Consider the following 23,856-nt stretch of genomic DNA (forward strand, 5'->3'; position numbering starts at 1 on the left):
TCTCTCTCTCTCTCTCTCTCTCTCTCTCTCTCTCTCTCTCTCTCTCTCTCTCTCACACACACACACACACAAAGGATCTTCCGCAATACCCGACACCAAGTGGAATGGAATTTATTCCCTTCGTGCCGCAGTTGTGAAAATGGATTGGAAGATTCTTAGTTTTCTGATATAAAACGCGGATCCTGTGTTTTTTTCTTCAGTTTATTCATTTATTAATTTATTTGTCTTGAACTCTCCACACCACCGATTTTGGTCTGTAGCTGGATGAGGAGATGGACACCCCGGCAAATTCAGAAAAATCTCATCTCATCAACGAAAAAAACGAAAAAATGTACTCTCTAAATCTGAAAAGGTAAACACACGTTTTTTTGCTCTGTTTTTGATTTGTGAGCTTCCATTAATTTTGTGTGCCCATTTGATAGTTCACATTATCTTAGGAGTGAGCAACTCACAGTTTTTTTTAAATAATAGCAACATCAGCACTGATATCGCTAAATCTTATATACACAGCACATCTTATATCAACACTATCACTGTTAAATTAACACTGCGAGACTTTATTTAACACTGCCAAATTTACTCTGTGCTACTATACCAAAAACTGTCTGTTACTGGTTGTCTGTTACAGTATGTCCTGTGAAACCAGTCTTATTCTGTATTTTAATCACTGAGAGCTGGTCCAGCAGTAACATGGCGAGACAAAATATGTGCTGGAGTATATATATGTTTTATACGTGTGTAAATAATTACTTTTCAAAACATATAAGGATATTTTCGTTTAAAAGGAGAAACAAGGGCTTGTATTTTCCTACAATGAAACAGAGATTAGACATATGGATTAAAGAAGCATTCAGGACCATATATAGATCACACACAGACAAATAATAGATCAGCTCACACTGAGTGTAGAGTGGCTAAATGGTAAATTTAAAATAAATCAATTTTAAATAATGAATTCCAGATCGTGGACTTTATTACAGATGATCTTGACAAATTATATTATACATTTAATGTTTACTTTTTTATTTTTACATTTCTGAAAGGTGTATTCTTGGAAACAAGCTCCCATATATATTTATAATATAATATATACATACATACATACGTACACACCTTTCAGAGTGACGGACCTCAGTAAGAGAAACAGGAGCAGTGCAGTATCGTCTCGTGGATCCATTAAATGCGAAGCGTGAGACGCCGTGTGTGAACGAGCAAATTCATTTTCATGCCTCACTTGATTTTGGACAGCTCTTGACGAATAGCCCTGGGCAAGGAGCACGAGGATAAAAACCTGGTCAGAACAGCTCGCTTTAACCTGGCAAGACAAAATCAAATCAAATAATTGTTTAATCTGTTTTATTTACATTACATAGTAACCATACGTTAAAAAAGAAAGGGACAATAGTCTGTAGAAGTCCGTCTGCAGGCACAATACGCTTAATACGTGTGTAAATATTTACTTTTCAAAACATATAAGGAGATTTTCATTTAAAAGGAGAAACATGGGCTTGTATTTTCCTACAGTGAAACAGAGATTAGACATATGGGTTAAAGAAGCATTGAGGACCATATATAGATCACACACAGATTAAAGACCAAATAATAGATCATCTCACACTGAGTGTAGAGTGGCTAAAAAGGTAAATTTAAAATAAATCAATTTTAAATCATGAATTCCAGATCGTGGACTTTATTACAGATGATCTTGACAAATTATATTATACATTTAATGTTTACTTTTTTATTTTTACATTTCTGTAGAATTCCACTGATTTCCACAGAAACGCGGAGGGTTTATGCGTGATGACTTAATGGTGTCAGTTTAGATAATCCGTCTAACCGTCTGTCCTACTATCCTTAAACATACTTTATGTACCACACTTTTATAATACACAAAATATAATTTTTTTTTAACATTTAATAATAAAAATAATAGATTACCTTAATTAATAAGTACCGTGAAACATGCATTTCCAGAACTAATTTACGTAATTTGAGCTAACTAATATAACATTTACTGCAACTCAAAATGAGTTGTATTTACTTGATGAAATGTATTTACTTGAACAACAAACGGGTTTACTTTTTTAAAACCAAACAAACTGCTGTTTAAGACCATGTAAGTGTTATTTATTAACTTAATGGGTTCACACATTCATGAAACCGTTAATTCTATTAAATTAAGTGAAATCAAATAGTTTAAGCTTAAGTAACGCTGAGATCTCAGAATGTTGAAGTTGAGAAAGAATGGAAATTTGCAAAAAATAAATTATCTGAAGGTAGAAAAGTAAAGACAGTGCTTGAACCTGGGGACAAATAAAAGCCCCAAATCAGAGAATATAAATGCTGCTCTGGATGTAGCAGTTTTTAAGTAATAAAGGCGGTAGTTATTAATTTAACGCTGCACGTGACTTGAGTTTAAATATGTGGTGCGTGATTGCTTGTATTCTATCGGATATAATTTGACACTGAGACTTTTATGTAGTTTGTTTAAGTTAAAATGCTAATTAATGTCCAACAAGCTTAAAGTTCTCAGTGCTTCTTTAGTGAGCTGTTTTATTTTGCTCTCCAATTAGACATAATAACCACACGTGCACAGCATCCTGTTTTTTTTTTGTTTTTTTTTGTCCTGAGTTGAATGAAGTGAAGTGGAAATTCTGCTGAGAGTGCTGTTCATGTTCATGAGAGGTTCACCTTTGCACAACTCACACTAAAACTCAGGGTAATGTTTATTGACTATGTGATAAGCCACTGACTGGGCATGAAAATAAATGTTCAGACATATCTAAAATCTCTATTAATATTGTCTTCTGAATTGTGTTGTAATTAATTTTTTTTAAAATACAGGTTTATTCTGGCAGGATATTTAGGAATCAGCAAGCAAATTTTGATTCAGTGCACCTTAGTGCAAAATGCTTAATCCCTGTCTTGAAAACGTCCCAATAGATCTTTAGTGTTAATGTTAAAAACTGTTAAAATAGGTTGTATAAGCTTAGAGGACACCTTTTAACTTTAAAATAAAGACTGATGCTGAATAGAAAATATATGCAAAACTTTGATTGTTTTCTCTGTATGGTGCATAATTTAACATGCTCCTACTAAAACATTGCTCATACTATTAATATGATTGTGTTAAACTGCTGCAGGCTGAATAAAGACACACATATGCAGAATACATTTTTACATGCTATTCTAAATACTTTTGCTTTAAAAAGCCAAGATAAGGTTGTTTTTCAATTATATGGGCTTATTTTATCTTATTTTATGGGTCATATAGTCTAACCATGGGATATTATCAAGAGAAAACCAAAACAAAGTGATGTCAGATTGTTATCTCCATTTCCTTACTCGCCACTGAATATATTCAGCAGCTCATGTTTTTAGATTGTAAGCATATCCAGCTTCTTCTTGTTTGAAAGCGATCAGTCTGTAGTGTATTTTACATTATTCATTTATTTTATTGGAAATTTATTTTATTTATTGTTTTAGTGCAGTTTCAGGCATTTGACTGTTAAGCTAATTCTTTTTCATTTTAAAGAAAAACAAATTGTAGAGCAATTTTGGAGAATTAATGTGTGCACAGAAATATATTTGCCATACTGTGCTAATGTATAGTGTAAGGAATATAATCATCTTGCTTGAGTAATAAAACTGAAATTTCAGTTTTAATATACTGTAGAATCCTAATGCTATTTTGTACGTTTAATTATTCTGAAGAAGGCCTCAAGCACAGATTTTATGCATGGCTGATTGGAGGCCTTGCCTCGGGTTCAACAGTATGGTAGAGATCAGAGCCGATCTGCTGCTAAAATTTGCAGCACTAAATCGCCCTTTAGCTTCATTGTAAACATCTGGACATTTTCATCCTCCACTAGATTTAATGACGAATTCAATTCAGCAAAAGGATGCTGATGCTTAAATTAAATTTAGTAAAAATACTTAATTAGATTTTTTTATTGTAAATGTAGGTGTGTTTACTACAATAACCATTCATTTAAACAGGATAAAAAGACAGTGAATTTTAGAATTGGCAAAGTAAAAAAAAAAATATATATATATTTTGGTTATCAACGAATATCACACATTACACACACAATATTGCAAGAACTTTAAACAAGCAAACATTAAAAATCCCTACTTTAACAGGCCATTTATTTCTTTTTTATTAACTCATGAGTGCCAAATAATAGAATTTTTGCTCTACTTACTCCATCACAAGGGTAAATGCTCCAGCAGCTTGATGGCAGTGACATTTTAATAATGAAGTCGAAGTCCTCTGTGCTGCACATGAATAGCAAAGTCATTCTTGCGATTAACTAAGTACAGGTCAGAATGTGAGTGAGACAGAAGGGAAGATCATGTTAAAGGTAAGTGTGTAGAATGTTTAAGTGTGTGTTCATTTTTGTATGATTTCAGGACAATCACTGTCTGCCTTGATAGAAAATTGGTGTTGACCACTGAAGAAATGCTTGAGAAATACTTTTTTCAAAAGATTCAAATATGTTTTTAAAATAAAAGTACTGTACTATTCATAATAAAGTAGCTGAAAATGCAAACTGGTTTGAGAGGATTTTGGAGGAGCTTGTATTATTTATTATATAGCCTTTATTCATTTACATAAGATTAAATATGTTAAAGATATGTTATTTTTTTACATGACAGTCTAAATGGGTCTTGGTTCTGACACTGTATAGAAACAAATGTATGTGTGATCGTATGTTTCTGAGGGGGTGGAGACCCGGTCTGTGCTGTTTGTCTGTCCCTGTGGGGTGATTAAACAGATGCTGTGTTCCACTTGGCTGCTTCCTTTCAGGCAGTGAGAGGGAAAGGCGGTTATTTCCTCTGCACCAAGATTGCGCTTTTCCACCCCATTAGCCTCATCATAGCATCTCTCCCATCACAACACACACAGCATAGACCAGACCCAAACCGCTTAGTCAGCAGCTACTGTCTGCGCTGATTGAATTTCACTGTGATATGTGTTCCCTTTTGACATGTGAATGATCTGGAGATGGTCTTCTCATGGAAAGGACATTTATGGCATGGCATTTTAGGGTTAGAAGTATTAATGTTGTCTAGATTGCAGTACATATTTTGCTTTAGAGAATACTAATGAACAGTCAAGTAAAGTAAATTAGTCAATGTACAGAGGTTGGACGATGAAACTGAAACACCTGTCATTTTAGTGTGGGAGGTTTCATGGCTAAATTGGAGCAGCCTGGTGGCCAATCTTCATTAATTGCTCATTGCACCAGTAAGAGCAGGGTGTGAAGGTTCAATTAGCAGGGTAAGAGCACAGCTTTGCTCAAAATATTGCAATGCACACAACATTATGGGTGACATACCAGAGTTCAAAAGAGCACAAATTGTTGGTGCATGTCTTGCTGGCGCAGCAAGTCTTTGTGATGTATCAAGAGCCATGGTATCCAGGATAATGTCAGAATACCACCAAAAAGAATGAACCACATACAACAGGATTACATGTGGACGCAAGAGAAAGCTGTCTGAAAGGCATGTATTGGTGCTAACCCGGATTGTATCCAAAAAACTGCCCAAATCACGGCAGAATTTAATGTGCACCTTTTCTTTTTGGCCTTTCTCTTCTGTCTGAAAATGCTTGGGAAGATGAGGAGTGTACTCACTTTTGTGAGATACTATACATTACTGAACTACCTCATTATCGATAGTAGGGGTGACCAACTCTCAATGCAATGGTCTTCTTCAAATTGATGCAGAGGTTGTTCTCTCTGCACCAACCCTCCAGGTGTTCCACCTCCTGCCTGTAGCTGGACTCATCTCTGTTTGTAATGCATCCAACCACTGCTGTGTCGTCCGCAAACTTCACAATATGACAGCCTGTATGGAGAGGTGAGCAGTTATATGTGAGCAGTGTGATCAGGAGGGGGCTCAACACACAGCTCGAGGGGAGCCAGTGCTGAGGATTATGGTGGGGAAGAGACTGTTGGTCAGGAAGTCTAGGACCCAGTTGCACAGGGAAGAGCTCAGTCCAAGTGAGGAGAGTTTAGTAATCCGGGTCTGAGGAATCATCGTGTTGAAAGCAGATGTGAAGTCCACAAAGAGCATACGGAAGTAGGAATCCTGTGTGGACCACGGAGGAAATGGCATCCTCTGTGGATCGGTTCTTCCTGTATGCGTACTGGTGTGGATCCACAGTGAAGTTGATGGCGGCTTTGATGTGGGTCTGAACCAGTATTTCAAAGCACTTTGTGACTATCGGAGTGAGGGCCACTGGCTGGTAGTCATTCAGACCTGTCACTGCGGAGCTCTTGGGGACTGGGATGATGGTAGCAGTCTTTAGGCAAGTGGGGACAGCTGCCTGGATGAGGGAAGCGTTAAAGATGTCCGCCCAGACCTCCAAGAGCTGGTCTGCGCAACCTCTTAGCACCCGTCCGGGGATGTTGTCCGGGCCAGCAGCTTTCTGGGGGTTGATCCTCCTGCTGAGGGGCTCTTCTCCTGGTGAGTGTGGGAGTCTGGTGCTGGCACAACTTAGGCAGCATAAGGTTGCATAAGAACTCCATCATCACTCTGATACACTTGTGACAACTACTAAAACAATTATCATTTTGTTGTCACTACTTTACTGAGAATGTTTGTTCTATCTGATAGTATACAAATAGTATACTTAATTCTTTATAAATCATTCAATATTATCTGGTGTTTAAAATCATCAAAACCTTCAAGCCTTTAAATCATCACTTCATTTCTTTCTTTTTCTGCAGTGAATTTCCAGGTTCCAATGAAAGCTACCCAAATCTGCCTTTTGAGAATGGGGACACTGCTGGAGCCATTGAGTTGAAGAGGCCCACTGGAACCCATTGCCATGGGAAAAAAACAGCCTGGGAAGAGAACAGAGAGAAGCTAGTTGCTAAGAAGAAGCTTTACATTGCCTCCATAGTCTGCCTGGTCTTCATGATTGGAGAGGTCATTGGTAAGAGTATGATCACATTCAATTATTTGCATTGATAATAATGAAACTGAAGGGGCCCATAGCAAACATTTTCTTTCATTTCATTGTGCATGGTTTATTTCCATTTACATATGGGTGGTATGTATTAAAATGTGAACACTGTATTTTTAACATATACAAATGTTTACATTATATATATATCATAATGGACTGGAGTGCTGCAAGGGTAGCCTGAAGATGAGCTTGTGCAACCTTTAGGAGGAGGCATATTCTCTCCCAGGGCAAATAATTCCTAAACACTATTTTTAGTTACAAGAGCAAACCCACTGTTCATTGTTTTTGAGTGTTTGACTACAGTGAGGCAGTTAATGTTGTTTTAGATTAAAAGGTAAAAATGGTTGAAGTGCATCATCAGGATTGTTTAGGATGAAAAAATTAGACCTAAGTCCCTATGTAGAGGAAATCTCAGGACGGACCGGCATGAAAGGAGAAGGGGCCTGGGTGTGCTGATCATAGACTGTGTATAGCTGGACAGAGCATCGTCTTTCAAAAGTGAAGCCACCACAGGTCGGGCACCCCCTGCTGTTCGGTTTCAGAAAGCTGTGTAACCCCACCCATCCCCATAGGTTTCAATGGCAAAACAGAAAACTTTCAATCACGTTTTTTCCAGTATACTGTAATTCTACCTCCATTATTTAAATGCAACAGCTAGTGTAACCTCTGCTTATATTGTCAATTTTTTTATTGTAAAATGGCTGGGTGGCCACGTAGCCGGTGTGGGACCAATGACTGTATGGGTGAGACCAGCCTGTAAGATACTGTGTGAGCTCTGTGGAGGCAGCCCTCAGGGGCGGGGTTATTTAAATGAGTAGGCTGCTCTCCACAGTCTTTCTCCCTCCTCTGGTCTCTACTGCGCAGACTCGGGTTTCAGGATCGCCAACATGGTGGAAGATTTTGGCTTCATTTTCTTTGAGTGAATGGGAACGGCGACACGGCGTCCATCATTTTTTATAGTCTCTTGTGCTGATCTACATGTTGAGGGTGGCTGTCCCTTGTCTGCTCCCAGAGTATGCAGGAAGCTGATTCACTCTTTTGATGAAGGGCAGAAGTTTATCCCAAAACAGATATCATCATCAATGAACTCCAATTGATCAATCCTCTTTAATAACATCTCTGTCCAGCCATTATGGTATTACAATTGCTTTTTTGCTTGTTTTAAGCTGTCATCATGACTTCTGGCCCAGAGCCAACCTTCATTAAACTGAACAAATGAAACCTTTTATACAGTCCTTGAGCAAGTAGTCACAAGAATGGCAAGAGACACTCCTTGACTATTTGAATTTGAATAATCACCTTAAGTATTCTTTATATTATAAAATGCAATACATTTAAATGTGGTTAAATATGAAACAAAAAGGGCATATTATTGGAACACATTTCACTGTAAATTAAATTGCATTATGAATATATACGTGTGTATTGTTTACAGTTTGCATAAATTGTGGAAAGGCCTCCTGAAGCGAGTGGGGCTGAGAGCATAGGAGGTGATTCTGACTGGAACTGTGACAGAAAAGCACCAATGGCAGTGGAGGGGGCTTTGTTGTGAAGACTGTAGGACTGAATTGATCTTTTTGGTGGCGTAGTGTATCAGAGCAGGTCCAGAGCCAGGTTATCCGGTCGAGGGGCAATTGTGGGAGAGAATTGTGGTAGGAACTGAAGGTAGTATAGTGTCATATCCCAGATGGATGTCTCTGTGTTAGAATGAAGGTGGTAGATGCCTTCTGTTGTTAGACAAAACCCTATAGTTGTATAACTATATGGCTGGGGCAATGAAAACACCCAAAGCATATTTTGGCTCTTTATGTGCATGTTACCACTTCCTTGGATCTAGGAGTTAGTTTGGGATCGAATGCCACATATATTTCTGGCTATTCCTGGTTGTGTATTCTTATTTGTACTTTGTGGACCATGGTATTTGGCGTTTTTGGGGCTTCTGTTTAGGATAAACAGCACCCTTAACTGAATGTTGCAAATTAATACTCCTTTCCCACCACAATTGACTGGGTGTAAAAGGCTGTCCATACAGTGCAGTGCTGATTTAACCTGGTATTCTATCTGGAGAGCTGCTACTAATATGCCTTTCTCTGATTTTGTTGTAATTTGAATGCATGATGAGTAGGTCTGCTATAAAAAGTTAAATGAACTCACCTGACTGCTGGTGTCACCTCCAGAGCATGAGGAGAACAGTCTGCTTCAAAAGCGGCTTTGAATGAGTACAAATCAACAGGGGGGTAATCGGATGCTGCCCTTCTGAACCAAGGCAATGCAGCAATAGCGTATGCTTTGAGACTCTGTCAAGAATGGTTTCAAGAATGTTGGTTTCAAGCGAAAAAAAAGTCTGTGATGCAGAAAGCTCTCCGGGATCCTGGTCATGACATATATAAAGAATGCATAGATGATAGAATGCTGGCAGAACTGGATTCATGAATGAAACACACAGAGAGCTGATCAGAGGTCACACAGCGGTGGTGGAACCTTCCATATTAATGGCTACCACAACTGGCTGATTTGGCATTGTCACCTTGCCTTGAACCACATGTAGTACACTGCTCAAAAAAATAAAGGAAACAATAAAATAACAAATCCTAGATCTCAATGAGAAAATATTACAGTTGAAAATATATTTTTTTTACATAGTGGAATGCGTTGAGGAAAAAATAACATGTAAATCAAAATTATTATCCCATGGAGGTCTGGATTTGGAATCACACTCAAAATCAAAGTGGAAAATCAAATGACAGGCTGATGACCACAAAATGAGGCTCAGTCATGCTGGAGGATGTAGCAGCAGCAGAACATTCTCCATGGTGTCTCCAGACTCTGTCATGTCTGTCACAGGTGCTCAGTGTGAACCTGCACTCATCTGTGAAGAGCACAGGGTGCCAGTCCTGGTGTTCTCTGGCAAATGCCAATCGCCTTGGACGGTGTTGGGCAAGGCGATGTGTGGACGTTGGGCCCTCATACCACCCTCATGGATTAAGTTTCTGACTGTTTGAGCAGAAACATGAATATTAGTGGTCTGCTGGAGGTCATTTTGCAGGACTCTTGCACTGTTCCTCCTGTTCAAAGGAGGAGGTAGCGGTCCTGCTGCTGGCCCTCCTACGGCCTCCTTCATGTCTCCTGCTGTGCTGATCTGTCTCCTGGTGTCTGCTCCATGCTCTGGACACTGTGCTGACAGACACAGCAAACCTTCCTGCCCCAGCTCGCATTGATGTGCCATCCTGGATGAGCTGCACTACCTGAGTAACTTCTGTGGGTTGTAGAGTCTGCCTCATGCTTCCTCTACGGTGAGAAAACTGACAAAATGCAAAAGTGACCAAAACATCAGCTAGAAAGGATGAGAACAGAGAAAAGGTCTGTGGTCACCACATGCAGAACCTCTCCTTTATAGGGGATGTCCTGCTAATTCCCTCTCATTTCTACCTGTTGTCTGTTCCATTTGCACAACAGCAGGTGAAACTGATTCAGTGTTGCCTCCTAACTGGACAGGCTGATTTCACAGAAGTGTGGTTGACTTGGAGTTAAATTGTGTTGTTCAAGTGTTCCCCTTTATTTTTTTGAGCAGTGTATTAACTCCAGTAAGCACCACATGGTAATATATATATTTATAACATACAATATAATATACTGTACAGTATTTGTGAACTGATATATCTAGAGTTGATTTTAAATGCCTTCTTATATAAAATGAATTTTAGTTCTACAATGATTGAACTGTGCTCATCAATAACAGCAGTGGGCATCTGTTAGTTTACCCTTACAAATAACTCAAAACATAAATAAAATTTACCATTAATCACAAAATTAAATAAAGCCATTACACTAACCATCTAATTCAGTCTTTATCAGGCAGTATTTTATTTTAGGTGCTGCAGATTCAGAATAAAGTTTGGCATCAGGGCTGATATTCAATAAATAAAATAAGTACAATTAAATAGTTGGGCACATAGATTAAGTAAAATCCCAATTCAAAAACTGTATCACTTATTTTTTCTTGTCTGTCTGTAAAAAGCAGCAAAGTGATAAATTACTCTCTGACTGAAGTCAGGCACATTACTAGTTCCCTCTCCATGAAAAGCATGACCTGTGCATTAAGACCTTTCTGTCCTTTCCTGATCACTAGGTTGTAACAACTGTGTGAGAAAATCATTAAAATGTTCCTTAAAGAAAAGGGATTTGCATATTTTCCCTCTATAATGCAAAATATCAACAAATAGGGAGGAATTTCTAATCTTTTCTCATTTGGGGTTGCAAAAAATAAACACTAATTTAGGTTCCTATAGGCTTTAAATGTTGAGAAAAGTAAATATATGCTTTTTTAGATAATCTAACACTGAAGGGATCTGATATGGAAAGAGTTGAATATAAGAACTTTGACATATGGATAGATCACAAATATTCATGTTAATATATATACGGAACAACTGAGAAAACATGGCTTCCTGTATCAAAACAAAACATGCTTCTCAATACACACACAAAAAAAAGATTATTAAAGCAACAGTGTTGTCTATGCTGGACAAGGTCAATGTGATATACAGACATGCACATGCAACTACAGTTTAAACTTTATATCATTCTGCTTTAAGATTCTTTAAGATTTATTAGCTATCCTTACAGCACACAACAATGTTTACTGTATGAAAAGGGTGGGTAGTCTTCTCTTGCTGCGTGTTAAGAAATGTTTTGACATTTATTGTTAACATACCCACAATGCTGTCACAACATTGATTTTTTTAAAATATATAAGATTCCTGTAGGATAATAAATGATTATACATGATTATGTAATGTAAGACCACTAGACAATGTAACCTAATGATGAGGTTATGACAAGTTGTGACATTTTGTTCATCTGTGGATAAAATATGGGTCTATGATATTTGCAAATGATCTGGGGAATGTTAGAACAGCTGTGAAACCAGGCAAATGATATTAGAAAAGAAAAGTGGAAAACATCAGATCTTACAATTGATGAGTACCATATTAAAATTAAATTTATTTAATTTAATTAAGAATGTAATTTATGTGGTGTAACATAATATTACTGAATAAATGTAGGAGAGATGATTCAGTATTTAATCTTTTGTATACATTTATGCAGCTCTGTTCTAAGCAAAGCTTGTGATCGTTTAGATGCAGCATTTTCTGCTTATGAGCTTTAGTCAAAATGTAGGTTTCTCTATATTTTATTTGTGGTTTTGATGTATCTGTATGATGTTTATTTTTTCAGGTGGCTATCTAGCCCATAGCCTGGCCATCATGACAGATGCAGCACATTTACTGACTGATTTTGGCAGTATGATGGTTAGCCTCTTTTCCCTCTGGATCTCCTCTCGTCCTCCCACAAAGACTATGAATTTTGGCTTTCACAGATCAGGTGAGCACCAGGTCCTCATTTATTGTACTGGCAGTAAAAATCCTAAACAAGTACTTCAGTGTTTTTTAACTTAATGTCTGTATGCAGCATCGGTAGCATGCAGTCGGCTACCATGGACAGTAGTTTTCTTGTATAAAAAAGAGAACAAAAACATGTTGTTATTGTGTTATTCAAGATTTTTGTTATTTTGCTAAAAGAAGTATAGTCCATGGTACAATACAGGTATAGTGATCTGATTTTCATTCTCTGAAGTATTTTTGGTGCCCATGTGCAAACTGAGAAATTCTATGACTATGAACATATTGTAGGTCAGACTGGTCTTGTGCTTGTGTTCTCAGAAATTTTGGGGGCGTTCATATCCGTAATGTCCATCTGGATCGTTACTGGGGTGTTGGTTTACCTTGCCATTGAGCGGATTGTGAAGAATGATTATGAAATCGAAGGTCATGTGATGCTTCTCACCTCAGGGTGTGCTGTTGTGGTCAACATCATGTGAGTGGACAACTGACAAGGGCTGGGTTTCCCCAAAAAGAATCTTAGCACAAAGGTGATTGGTGAATTGTTGAGCAAACAACAAAGCTCTCTGTACCAGTTAAGATGATCCTTCCACCTTATTCTGCACAATTATAAGAGGGAGGGGGGCATTTCTTGTTTACTTTGTGTTGGAACTTCTGTTGCAGCAGTGGACCTCTGATATAGGTTATAATTACAGTCATAACAAATGTACAGAATGAGTAGTATAATGTACTCGGTTAGTTACAGGCATTACAGTTATTGGAATTTTTAACACAAAAATATTGCAGTGTTGTGGAGGTCCATATAACTTACAACCACTGTCTTTCGAACGAGAGGGGCTGCATCTGTGGTTAAATAAGCTAATTTTAAACCATCCACCTAAACGCCCATATGACCATTTTATGGGGAAAAACTAAAAGCCTACAGCAAAACATGGTATCTGAGAGAAATGGCTCAGTTCTGAAGCTTTGGTGAAGTGTACACATCAGGCATGCTGTAAGGTTTACCCACTACACACACCCGTGATCCATTGCTTGTAGCTTAGCTATTAATCTAGTGTCTTTTCCAACAGCCTCATAGCACCCAAAACATCTGTTTCACAGAAGCTTCATACCCAAATGTGTCTCTTCAAAGAATGGTAGAAGCAGACATGTGGAGATTTAGGTTGATATTTTAAATTTAACTCCTTCAATCATAGACAAAAAGCAGTGGACACAAGTTTGCTAATTAGTTAGCTAGCTATGCAGTGTTTCCTTATTCACTCTAAATAGCTGTAAATAAAGTTAACAAGGTTAAGGTTAACTTTATGATTACTATCCACAGCAGTAGCTACTTCAGACTGCAGTTACTTTAAATCCTATACAACCAAAAATCATTTAATATAAACTGACAGGATATTCTAACACAAATGCAGAAGAAGCAAACTCTTTAAAGTGGGCGTGGCAGAATAAGGTGGACTATGCTTTTGGGCAAAAAAAAAAAATAAAATAAAGAAAACAATAGTAAGAACAGTGACAGTAAAGATATTTGGATATATGCTAAAGAACTTATGCTTATGTCATTTTCTTATTTTTTTATCTCATAGAATGGCATACATCCTTCATCACTCTACAACGTTCCATGGTCATGGCTCAGGTTATCACAAGATTGATGAAAATGGAATGAGTCCTGTGGGCCATGGCCACTCCCACAGCCTTCTGAGTGGTCACGGAAACACCAGTGTCAGGGCTGCATTTATTCATGTGTTAGGAGACCTCCTACAGAGCTTTGGAGTACTGGTAGCTGCCATCATAATCTACTTTCGGGTAAATAAGATCATTAAAATTCATTAAAATCATAAGTAAGATCACTCTTCAAAATTAAAGTTTATTATGAGATTAAAGTTGTAATATTATGAAAATAAATGGTAACGGTAGTTCTAACTGCTTGTGCTGTAGGTAAAGGAGCATGAAGGAAAAGGAGCATTTTCCTCATGACCTGTTACAGGGCTGCTATGATTATTATCAGTTCTCTATATTTATAACCTGCTGCTTATTAATGCTCTTGCGTTACAGGTAGATAATTCCAAGATGTTGTTGTGGTTGTCTGCTTTGGCTCCTCTGCAGCAATACGCCTCCAGTGTCCGGAGTGTGGGTGCTACTTCGTGAGGGTTGTTCCACCGCTTTATTTCAGTTATTGCTATCAAAGGAGCAAAAATACAGTCAGTTCCTGCCATGAATAAAGGAAATAAATATTTACTGATGCAGGATGACCGTCTGTGTGTTATATAAACCATATCAAGTCAAAGTTATGATGTAATGTGGAATTGTGTTATGGATTTCTAAATAACTATTTAGTAATATAGAGCCAATATACAGGGGTTAGACAATGAAACTGAAACACCTGGTTTTAGACCACAATAATTTATTTTCCTGATGGACAGTTCTGGTGGAAACAGTAGAGTTGAGGTGCATATTGAATTCTGCCGTGATTTGCGCAGCCGTGGTTTTATGTTTTTTGGATACAATCCAGGGGTCCGTTTCCCAAAAGCGTAGTTGCTAACTACGTTAGCAACTTACATAGTCTGGACGATGCAGCTGCGACGCAGGTGTTTCCCAAAAGCGTAGTTGGTACTATAGAGGTACTATAGAGGTAACCACTTTAGTAACTTACATAGTGTGAACCTTAGTTAAGCTACTCAGGTCGTTAGGAGCTTAGTTCCTGGTGATTAGTGCAGACGATGGACGGTAGGACTCAGAAAGCTGATAAATCACATTAATATTGCTGCACGAGGATTTAAGATGTCAAATGTACCTAATTTTTTTTAATGTTTGTGTTTATTACATTTATTGAGCCACTTCACTTTTACCCATGTGCGCCCAAGGAAAATAATCAAATTCAGTACTCAAATGTATTTTGAAAATATAAGTTAATTGCCCATTTTTTAATGTATGTGTTTAACATTTAGCTTTATTTGGGAAACACGAATTCAGTGTAGTGAAAAAAGTGCACTGAAGTGCTCTTTAGCTAAAATGTATTTTACAGTCTTGGAAAGATGTATGTCAATTATTCAAGCAGGCATCTCTTGAGTAAAGATAACTTGTGCTGTGAACATTTATGAATTAGTTAATAATTATTTTTTTTAACCCACTGTGCTATATGCACTCTCTGAATAAGGGTACCAAACTGCCACTGGGGTAATACTCTAAAATGGCTTTAACGTAAACACCTGTACCCTAAGGACCTTTGAGAGTGAAACAAATGTATCATACAGTAGGCAAGAAGGTGTCTTTTAATAATATATTCATAACAAGAAAAAACTAAGTAAAAAGTGTCTTAAAATAAAAGTGAAAATTATAGAGACATGTACTAAGCAGGTGTTTTGAATTACCTAATTAATCCTCTGGAGGTAACAGGGCCAGACAGAGTGTGAATAAAGAACATGTACCATTTACCCAAGACGTCGTGTGTGTTTCTAGGCCTATACAAATGTTATCAATTAGTCTTTGTTAAATAATATATATCACAGGAAATAAGTAGAAATATGTAGGCTACATTAATAAATATTTTAAAAATAAGAACATTAATTGCCATTATGAAAAAAACATTAAGAGAATAAAACCACGACTGGGATTCAAACTAGGCTTCCATCCGGTGTTCTGTCGAGTTTTGCTACCCTGTCAAACCGTAAAACCCTAGTGCATATTTAAATATAAAATTGCTAGAAAAATTCCCATATTTAAAAACGCTTTCAGTAGGATATTTGGAAAGCCTGAATCAAAATATCAGGAGACACTTTAGAGTTATTAGGGGCCTTATTTTTTTTTCATTGCTCATTGATTATTACTTTCATCATTATCAACTGTCATTAACACATTTGTAATACTCAGATATAATGGCAAGGGGTTTCTTGTTGTTTAATACACCCAGGAAGAACAGAATTACCATAAAAAATAAAAAAATCCGTGAAAAATGTTTCCACGCATGGGCGCTGGTGTTGAGAAGCACATCTCGATAGGTTGCACACTTTGACAGAACACCGCCCGCTGCACCGCCGTAGGTGCTCTGCTGAACCACTCAGTAACACCTATTTCTCAGGTCTCATATTAATAAGACTCATTCAGAATGGTGATGTATACATATTTTATTTAAAAAATATATAGCAATAGCAAATATGTGTATGTTTTTTTAAGTAACACTGTCTGTTACAACTAATAATTAATATATAGCAATTATTGTGTGGATTTTACTTGCAGTTCATTGTTATTTTATTAATAGTATTGTTGTCGGTTCATGTTGTGGTGATAATTACAATATAAATAGCCTAAATTATACATTAGTAACATATTTTTGGCATCATATTTTAATAGATTGTGAGTTTTGCACGATTCCTGCTGGGAAAGTCTGGCCGAACATGTCTGAAAACAACTTAGTTAAGACCATGGTGGTTCAAACCAACATAGTTCAGACTTCTGTGAAACCAACAAAGTACGACGGTTTCGGGAAACAGTTGTACTTCAGATGTTAGTTAGTTTAATGATGCATCGTACCACGTTAGTTCAATGCTAGGCTCCGTCGAGAAACGCAGCCCAGGTTAGCACCCGAACATCCCTTTCAGACAGCTTCCTCTTGTGTTCACAGTTAATCCTGTTGGATGTGGTTCAACCTTCTTAGTGGTATGCTGACATTACCCTGGATACCATGTCTCTTGATACATCACAAAGACTTGCTGTCTTGGTCACAGATGCTCCAGCAAGATGCCCATAATGTTGTGTGCATTGCAATATTTTGAGCAAAACTGTGCTCTTACCCTGCTAATTCAACCTTCACACTCTTACTGCTGCAATGTGCAATTAATGAAGACTGGCCACCAGGCTGCTCCAGTTTAGCCATAAAACCTCCCACACTAAAATGACATGTTTCAGTTTCATTGACCAACTCAGTAAACATAATTAATATAGTAATATTCCCAATATTTCCCAGCAAATAGTCTATAAAGCACCCCTATAACTGTACATCCAACCATTAAATCCTTTTAGTATTAAAGGTTCAGTCAGCCTCCAAGGAAATGCATCCCTTCCTAAAGCTGGTTACACCATTATCACATTCATAACATTTAGATATCCTCTATATGTAAATCTTTGTAGCAAAAAAAAAATATATAGCTTGAACAAGTTTATAATTCTTTGGTTTTGAATATAAAATTTAATAAGTATTATTATTATTTTAGGCCACTGGCTTTAGTTATATATAATGTTAAATATTTAAAGCAGCTCTTATATGAGCCATATATATATCCATTCATATCACACACTGCATTATATATATAATCTTTGTTTCCTCATTTTTACAGTGTACAGTTGAAACTAAGTCTTATAGCTGTATATTTATAAAAATATTAGTTTTTCTGTTAAATTTTGTTGACTGAGAAATGAGTAAACACAATTCCACATTGTAGAGATTACGGGGCCCTACTGTACACCCTGCACAAGGCGCATCGTAATGCTCTTTGCTACCTACACCTTGTCAGCAGTATTTTCACAGATTGCACATCTAAAATAGTTCTGTTAAAATAGTGTAGAAAAATATCAACACTGATGGGCGTTGTGGTCTGGAAATGAGGTGTGTTCAGGTAAATTTCTGGCATGTGGCTACTGACTGAAAGATCTAGACAACAGTCAATCATCAAAGTCCATTCCTATAGGTCCACCCAGCGCAATGTACCCCGGCTTGTTAAACACACACATGACTTTAACATGAAAAATAAACAGAATTAAGAATAAAATAACATTGCTGTTCCCTTAAATGAGCTGCTGGTGTACCTACACAGCGTGAACACGCAGGTCAGTATCCTCTGCTGAGACCCACAAAGCACCACGCTGTTAAGATACGAATACACCAAAGCACACCTGCCTCTTAAAAGGAATGTCAACTGACACACGGATTGGTTTATTTTACGCTGCGAGATGCCTCCCGACACTGTGGGGGAGCGAATGCTCGGCTACAGGTAACGATGCCACCACACCACAGTGTACATCTGGACACTGTATTATATAACTGTAACAATAGAGCAATAATAAGCAGCAGGTCAGAAATGTAGCTAACTGATGGTATTTACTCACAGTCCTGTAACAAATCACGAGCAAAAAATTCTCCTTTCCCTTCTTACTGGCAGCGCAAGTAGATAGAACTGCATTTCCTTCAAAATATTACGACTTTAATCGTGTAGTATTGCGACTTTAATCTTGTAATATTATGACTTTAATCTTGAAGTCAATTCTTTTTATTATTTATTAAGAGTTGCCCTAAAACGCTGCCGGAGTTGGTGTATCTACAGTACCATTCAAAAGTATAGAAGTACCTTCTCATTCAATGTTTCATTTATTTCTACATTGGAGATTAATATTAAAAACCTGGAAACACGTGGAATTACATGGTAAACAGTAAAAACCTACCAACAGTGTGCAGATCTGTCCTCAAAGCTAAATGTGCTACTTAAACAATCTAAAGTATAAAACATATTCTGGTTTGTTTAACACTTTTAGTTAATTAAATAATTCAGTGTGTTCCTGTATAGCTTTAATATATTCTTGTAAAAAAAATCATAAAAACTAAGAAAACACATTGAATAAGAGAAGGCGTGTCCAAACTTTTCCAACATGAAGCTGGCTTGTTCAAATGTGCTTCAGCATACCTTAAGCGCTTCTCCTTGTGTAAAGTGCACTGAATAGCTGAACGATGCACAGTGACTCCGTCTGCAGTAAGATGATGATGTAGGTGTTTGGAGCTGATCTTTGGGTCAGCTCCAAACTGTTCTCTGTTCTCACCATTCTTCTCCTCTGATTATCTGAGATTTTTCTTATTCTGACACTTCAGGTCTTAACTAGAACTGTGCCTGTGCTCTTCCATTTTCTCACTCGGTTCCTCACAGTGGAAACTGACAGCTAAAATCTCTAAATCATGATGTTGATCAATCTTTGTTTTCAGGTTATTTGAGATTTGTGTTTTGAGGCTCCAATGCAGCTTTTTTTCAGAGAAAATTGAAAGAGGACAAAAACTCGCAATTGGCTCCTTAATCTTTCTCATAATTGGATTTACTTGTGTATGAAGGTTAAGGGTCATTGAGCTTACTAAACAAATTTTGTGTTCCAATAAATAGTGCTAAAAGTATTTAAATCAATAAAAGGACAAGGGTGCCCAAATTTATGCACCTGACTAATTTTGTTTAAAAATATTCATTGCACACTTTCTGTAAATCCAATACACTTCATTTCACTTCTCAAATATTACTGTGTTTATTTGCTATATGATATATTCAACTGAAATTGCTGATCCCAACAACCAATAATCATGAAAATGATCATGAAAATGGGTTGCACAAACTTTTTATATGTGTTCTAATATCGTGTGATACAAAAAACTATTCGATTACATTCTCCTCTTGCTCTCCTCTTGGCCTCTGTTGCAGCCTGAATACAAAGTAGCTGACCCCATTTGCACCTTTCTTTTTTCTGTGTTTGTCCTGGGGACCACCATCACCATCCTCAGGGATGTGTTCCGCATTCTAATGGAGGGTAAGTTTGTTTTTGTGTAAGTTAATGAAATGTTAAATAAGTGGAATCTTTCTAATTGCAGTAATACTGACTAGACCAGTTATTATACCAATTAAGTCATGTTGTGGAATGGCTTGCCACACAACATATGAAATGTATTTTTTGCAGTTTGACGTTACCTGAGCTGAAGTTACCTCTGTGCTTTTAAGTGTAACAAGGACACCCAAAGTGCCAAAAAATCACAAAAAGCTGAATGATTGATTTTTAATAGGTGTTGTAAGTGAGTAGACATGCAAATGTATGTAAATGAATATGTGAGGTTGTGAGTTTGTATTGTATGTGGATGTATTATTGTGATTGAATGAATGAGTAAATTAATGACTGCATGTGATTTAGAAACTATATGTATCTATATGTAAATATGAAGAATGACCAGACTAAAAGACTAATAACAAAAACAGGCTACACCAACAGTCTATAGGCTAAATACAGTAACACTGCAGGCTGTTAAATTTACTAACTCTACAGAAAACTTGAACCTGTTTGTTAGACTTAGGAACAGACAGTCAATGTTCTTAGATTGTTTTGTAATATGCAGTCTGAAAGTGCTTCAACTGAATTAACCAAGACTTTGCATTTACACAAGGGAAGTCAACAAAACGGAGCAGCGATAGTCATGACATTATTTGATTTGTCTTCAGGAGCACCCAGGGGCATTGAGTTTAACTCTGTGAAGGAGGTGCTACTGTCACTGAAAGCTGTGAAGGCCATACACAGCCTGCATTTGTGGGCCTTAACTGTTGGCCAGAGCTTGGTTTCTGTTCATGTGGCCATTGGTGAGACACATTATGTTCACTTAAAATGTTTAGATACCTTTGTAGGATATTAGATATTCCTATTTTTTAACAGTTGCAGTGCAACATGGTGCTTGATAAGAATATTTGAAAATGATAAATTGTCAAATTATTATCTTATGTGAAACAAGATGTTGTGTTATGTTCCTTCAGAGGAAAATGCAGATCATCAAAGTGTCCTAAAGGAAGCCACTGAGCTCCTACAGACAAAGTTTGGTTTCTACAGCACCACTATCCAGATAGAACCTTACTGTGAGGACATGGCCTACTGCACCTTGTGCCAAGATCCTGTGGACTAACGCTACCATGCAATCCTGAAGAAGAATCCTCGTTTAAAGGGGGTCCCTGTGGATATGAAAACACTTTTTTGCATTTTTTTTCTATTTAGGCGTATTAATTTGGCATTAATTCCATGACAAACATAAGGCTAAAACCCTACATATGAGCCCTAAAGTTGATTAATGAAACATTTATTTCATCACTAAAGACACTAAGTGTCTTTTCACCAAAATAGAAAAGGGGTCAAGTCATTGCACAACATGATGACAGATCTCTTTTGTAAGGACGATTTTGCTTCAAAACATTTACATTTTAACACACAGCATATACCTGTTCTTTTAGTTTAGCACTGCTTACCATGATCTAGATTAGGTATAATATAGTATAGTAGGCAGCACAATCCCTGTGTCCTTTCGCCAATATGTACATATTTTCAGTTCACAGTTCACATTCAATTAATTTTCTGAACTATGCAGAAATATAAAAAAAGCAAAGTAATGTACAACATGAGCTGAGACAACCACTTCATATTCAGTTTTTCTTTATCTACCATTTCCATTACGTTCATAAGACAAGTCCATATCAAGACCTAAAATAACAGTTTCCATTCAATAAACAAACACTGTGTTTTGCTGCTCCAGTTACTGACACATTCTACAGTGTTGTGCTGGTAAAAAAAAGGATCCATGTCAACTTGTCTGTCAGAGAACTCAATAATAGTGTCCTTTAACATAGTGCAATACCACTTAAAATAGAAACAGGATATGTGTGGAGCTGTGAAAAGTTTGAAAGCCTGTTACGTAGGTGTATGGAAACCTTGGTCCTTAACAATAATGTTAGTGCAGTTCTTTTCTTTACTAAAGCAATTACCCAAGTATCACAAAATGTGCTTTCTGATCCCCCAATTATGGAAAATTGGATCATTTTTTTGTATATGTTGTATTCTATGAAGTCTATGCACTAGACTATAAAACAGTACTATATCACACTATATCATATCTTGTCCTGTTGACATAATATAAGTGTTGTGTTTTTAGCCTGCTGCATTGATGAAATTTTGTTGTAGTCTGCTCAGTAAAAAATGTTGGCATATGGTATATGTGTACATTTGTCTAATGAGGCAAGGCTTGCATGGGTGTTTTTAAAGGTATGCTTTTTCAAGCCTAATGAAAACTGCCAGTCACAGGATTCTCTCCAAATACGGGCCTCTTTTTGTCTTGCCCAAACATTTTCATTATATTCTATATTTACTCATTTTTAATAAACATGTATAAAATATATATGTAAATAGGTTCAGCTATAAAGCCAGGAGGAACAAAATGCTAAATAAAAAATGGACCAACACTTAAATTAGTATATTTTTGATAATTAGGTTGGGACCTGGGTTAACAATACATCACACATACATCTGTGAATGTATATAAGAGATCTTAAAAACCCTAATTAGAAAAGCTACTTTTTACTTTTTACAGTATGAACACTGCTGGTCTGAACATATTTTTAAATATTAGTTAATATCATATCACCTTATAATGGATATTAATTAGGGAGAACAGATTTCAGACAGCCACGCCAAGCTTTCATACATACATTAAGTTTGTTAAAGCATGTGTTATTAAAGTCATCTTACAATAATATATGGTGAAAATATTAAAAAAGCAAACCATTGGCTGTTATTTTGCACTACCATAAAAAAACTAAAAGAAAAAGTAGAACTGCTTGGGAGACAGAGAGAAAAAAATACAGATTTTACAGATTAATATTAACTAAAGGACAAACTGCAGCTAACCCACTACAAGAGGCTTTTATTAAAGCAGTTCAAATGAATGTTGATTTTCTGATTCTGATGTGTCTGTAATTTTGTGTAATGTGTCTCATGTGAGCATTGTTGTGTTTTTTTGTGGCTCAAAACTTTGTGAATGTGTACATAAATTTGCTTACTGTATAAAGTTGTCTAAGTCCAGAATGTATGTTTTATTGTTTTGTTGCTTTTGTTGTTTTCTTGTATGTTGTCATGTAATCAGTTACAACAGTGATACTGGATAATTAACATTTTGTTAGGTACAATAAAATTGTGAATAATTGCCCAATACTGTCTATGGATTTGTTGCTTTATTCTTCAATATAAATCAGGTAAAGATCTAACCAGCCTAAAAGTGTTTTATTACTTAGTCATTTTGCCGCATGCAACATTTTACTGGTTATTTAAAGTACCTTTAAATATTTTTATATATATATATATATATATATATATATATATATATATATATATATATATATATATATATATATATATATATACACATGAAACAGGTAGTATGTCGACTTTGTTTAGTTTTTAAGGATATTTAAATTTGTTCATACAATTGCAATGTATTAATAATTTTTAATGATGAACGATTTATTGCTATTTAAAAGGGACTGGGTTGTAGTTGAAGTAAAGGGGTGAATAGACCTTTTTTTCACTGTAAATGTTAACATGTTGTGTTCAATAAAACCATGCAAACATCTTTTTTTGTGTGGTATTAGTTTAAGCTCACTGTGTTTGTCTATTGTTGTGAGTTAGATGAAGATCAGAACACATTTAAATTTATGCAGAAATCCAAGTAATCCCAATGGGTAAACATTTTTTTCCTGCAACTGTAAATACAGGATGCAACAGTACGAGGGCATGGAAGGTGGGGGGAAAAGTGGATCTGAATACCCTGGGCCCATTGTATCGAGAATTTGCTGCTACACCCCTGCAACAGTAGCATCAGCTGTGTTTTTGCTTGGTTGATATAAAAATGTAGTCACTGGCTCTTTATGT

General features: G+C 36.6%; 1 protein-coding gene across 1 annotated transcript; it reads left to right on the forward strand.

The window, feature by feature from the left end:
* slc30a2 (solute carrier family 30 member 2) lies at window positions 1–23,226 on the forward strand. The gene is made up of 8 exons (XM_007239125.4): window positions 1–352; window positions 6,741–6,949; window positions 12,221–12,367; window positions 12,706–12,859; window positions 13,968–14,187; window positions 19,830–19,935; window positions 20,616–20,750; window positions 20,922–23,226. Exons 1-8 carry the CDS (start codon window positions 273–275, stop codon window positions 21,065–21,067), a joined length of 1,197 nt encoding a protein of 398 aa, XP_007239187.2. The 5' UTR covers window positions 1–272; the 3' UTR covers window positions 21,068–23,226.
* Window positions 23,227–23,856: the final 630 nt, after the last annotated feature.

The sequence above is a fragment of the Astyanax mexicanus genome, chromosome 1 (genome assembly GCF_023375975.1).
Source record: "Astyanax mexicanus isolate ESR-SI-001 chromosome 1, AstMex3_surface, whole genome shotgun sequence".
Classification (NCBI taxonomy): domain Eukaryota; kingdom Metazoa; phylum Chordata; class Actinopteri; order Characiformes; family Acestrorhamphidae; genus Astyanax; species Astyanax mexicanus.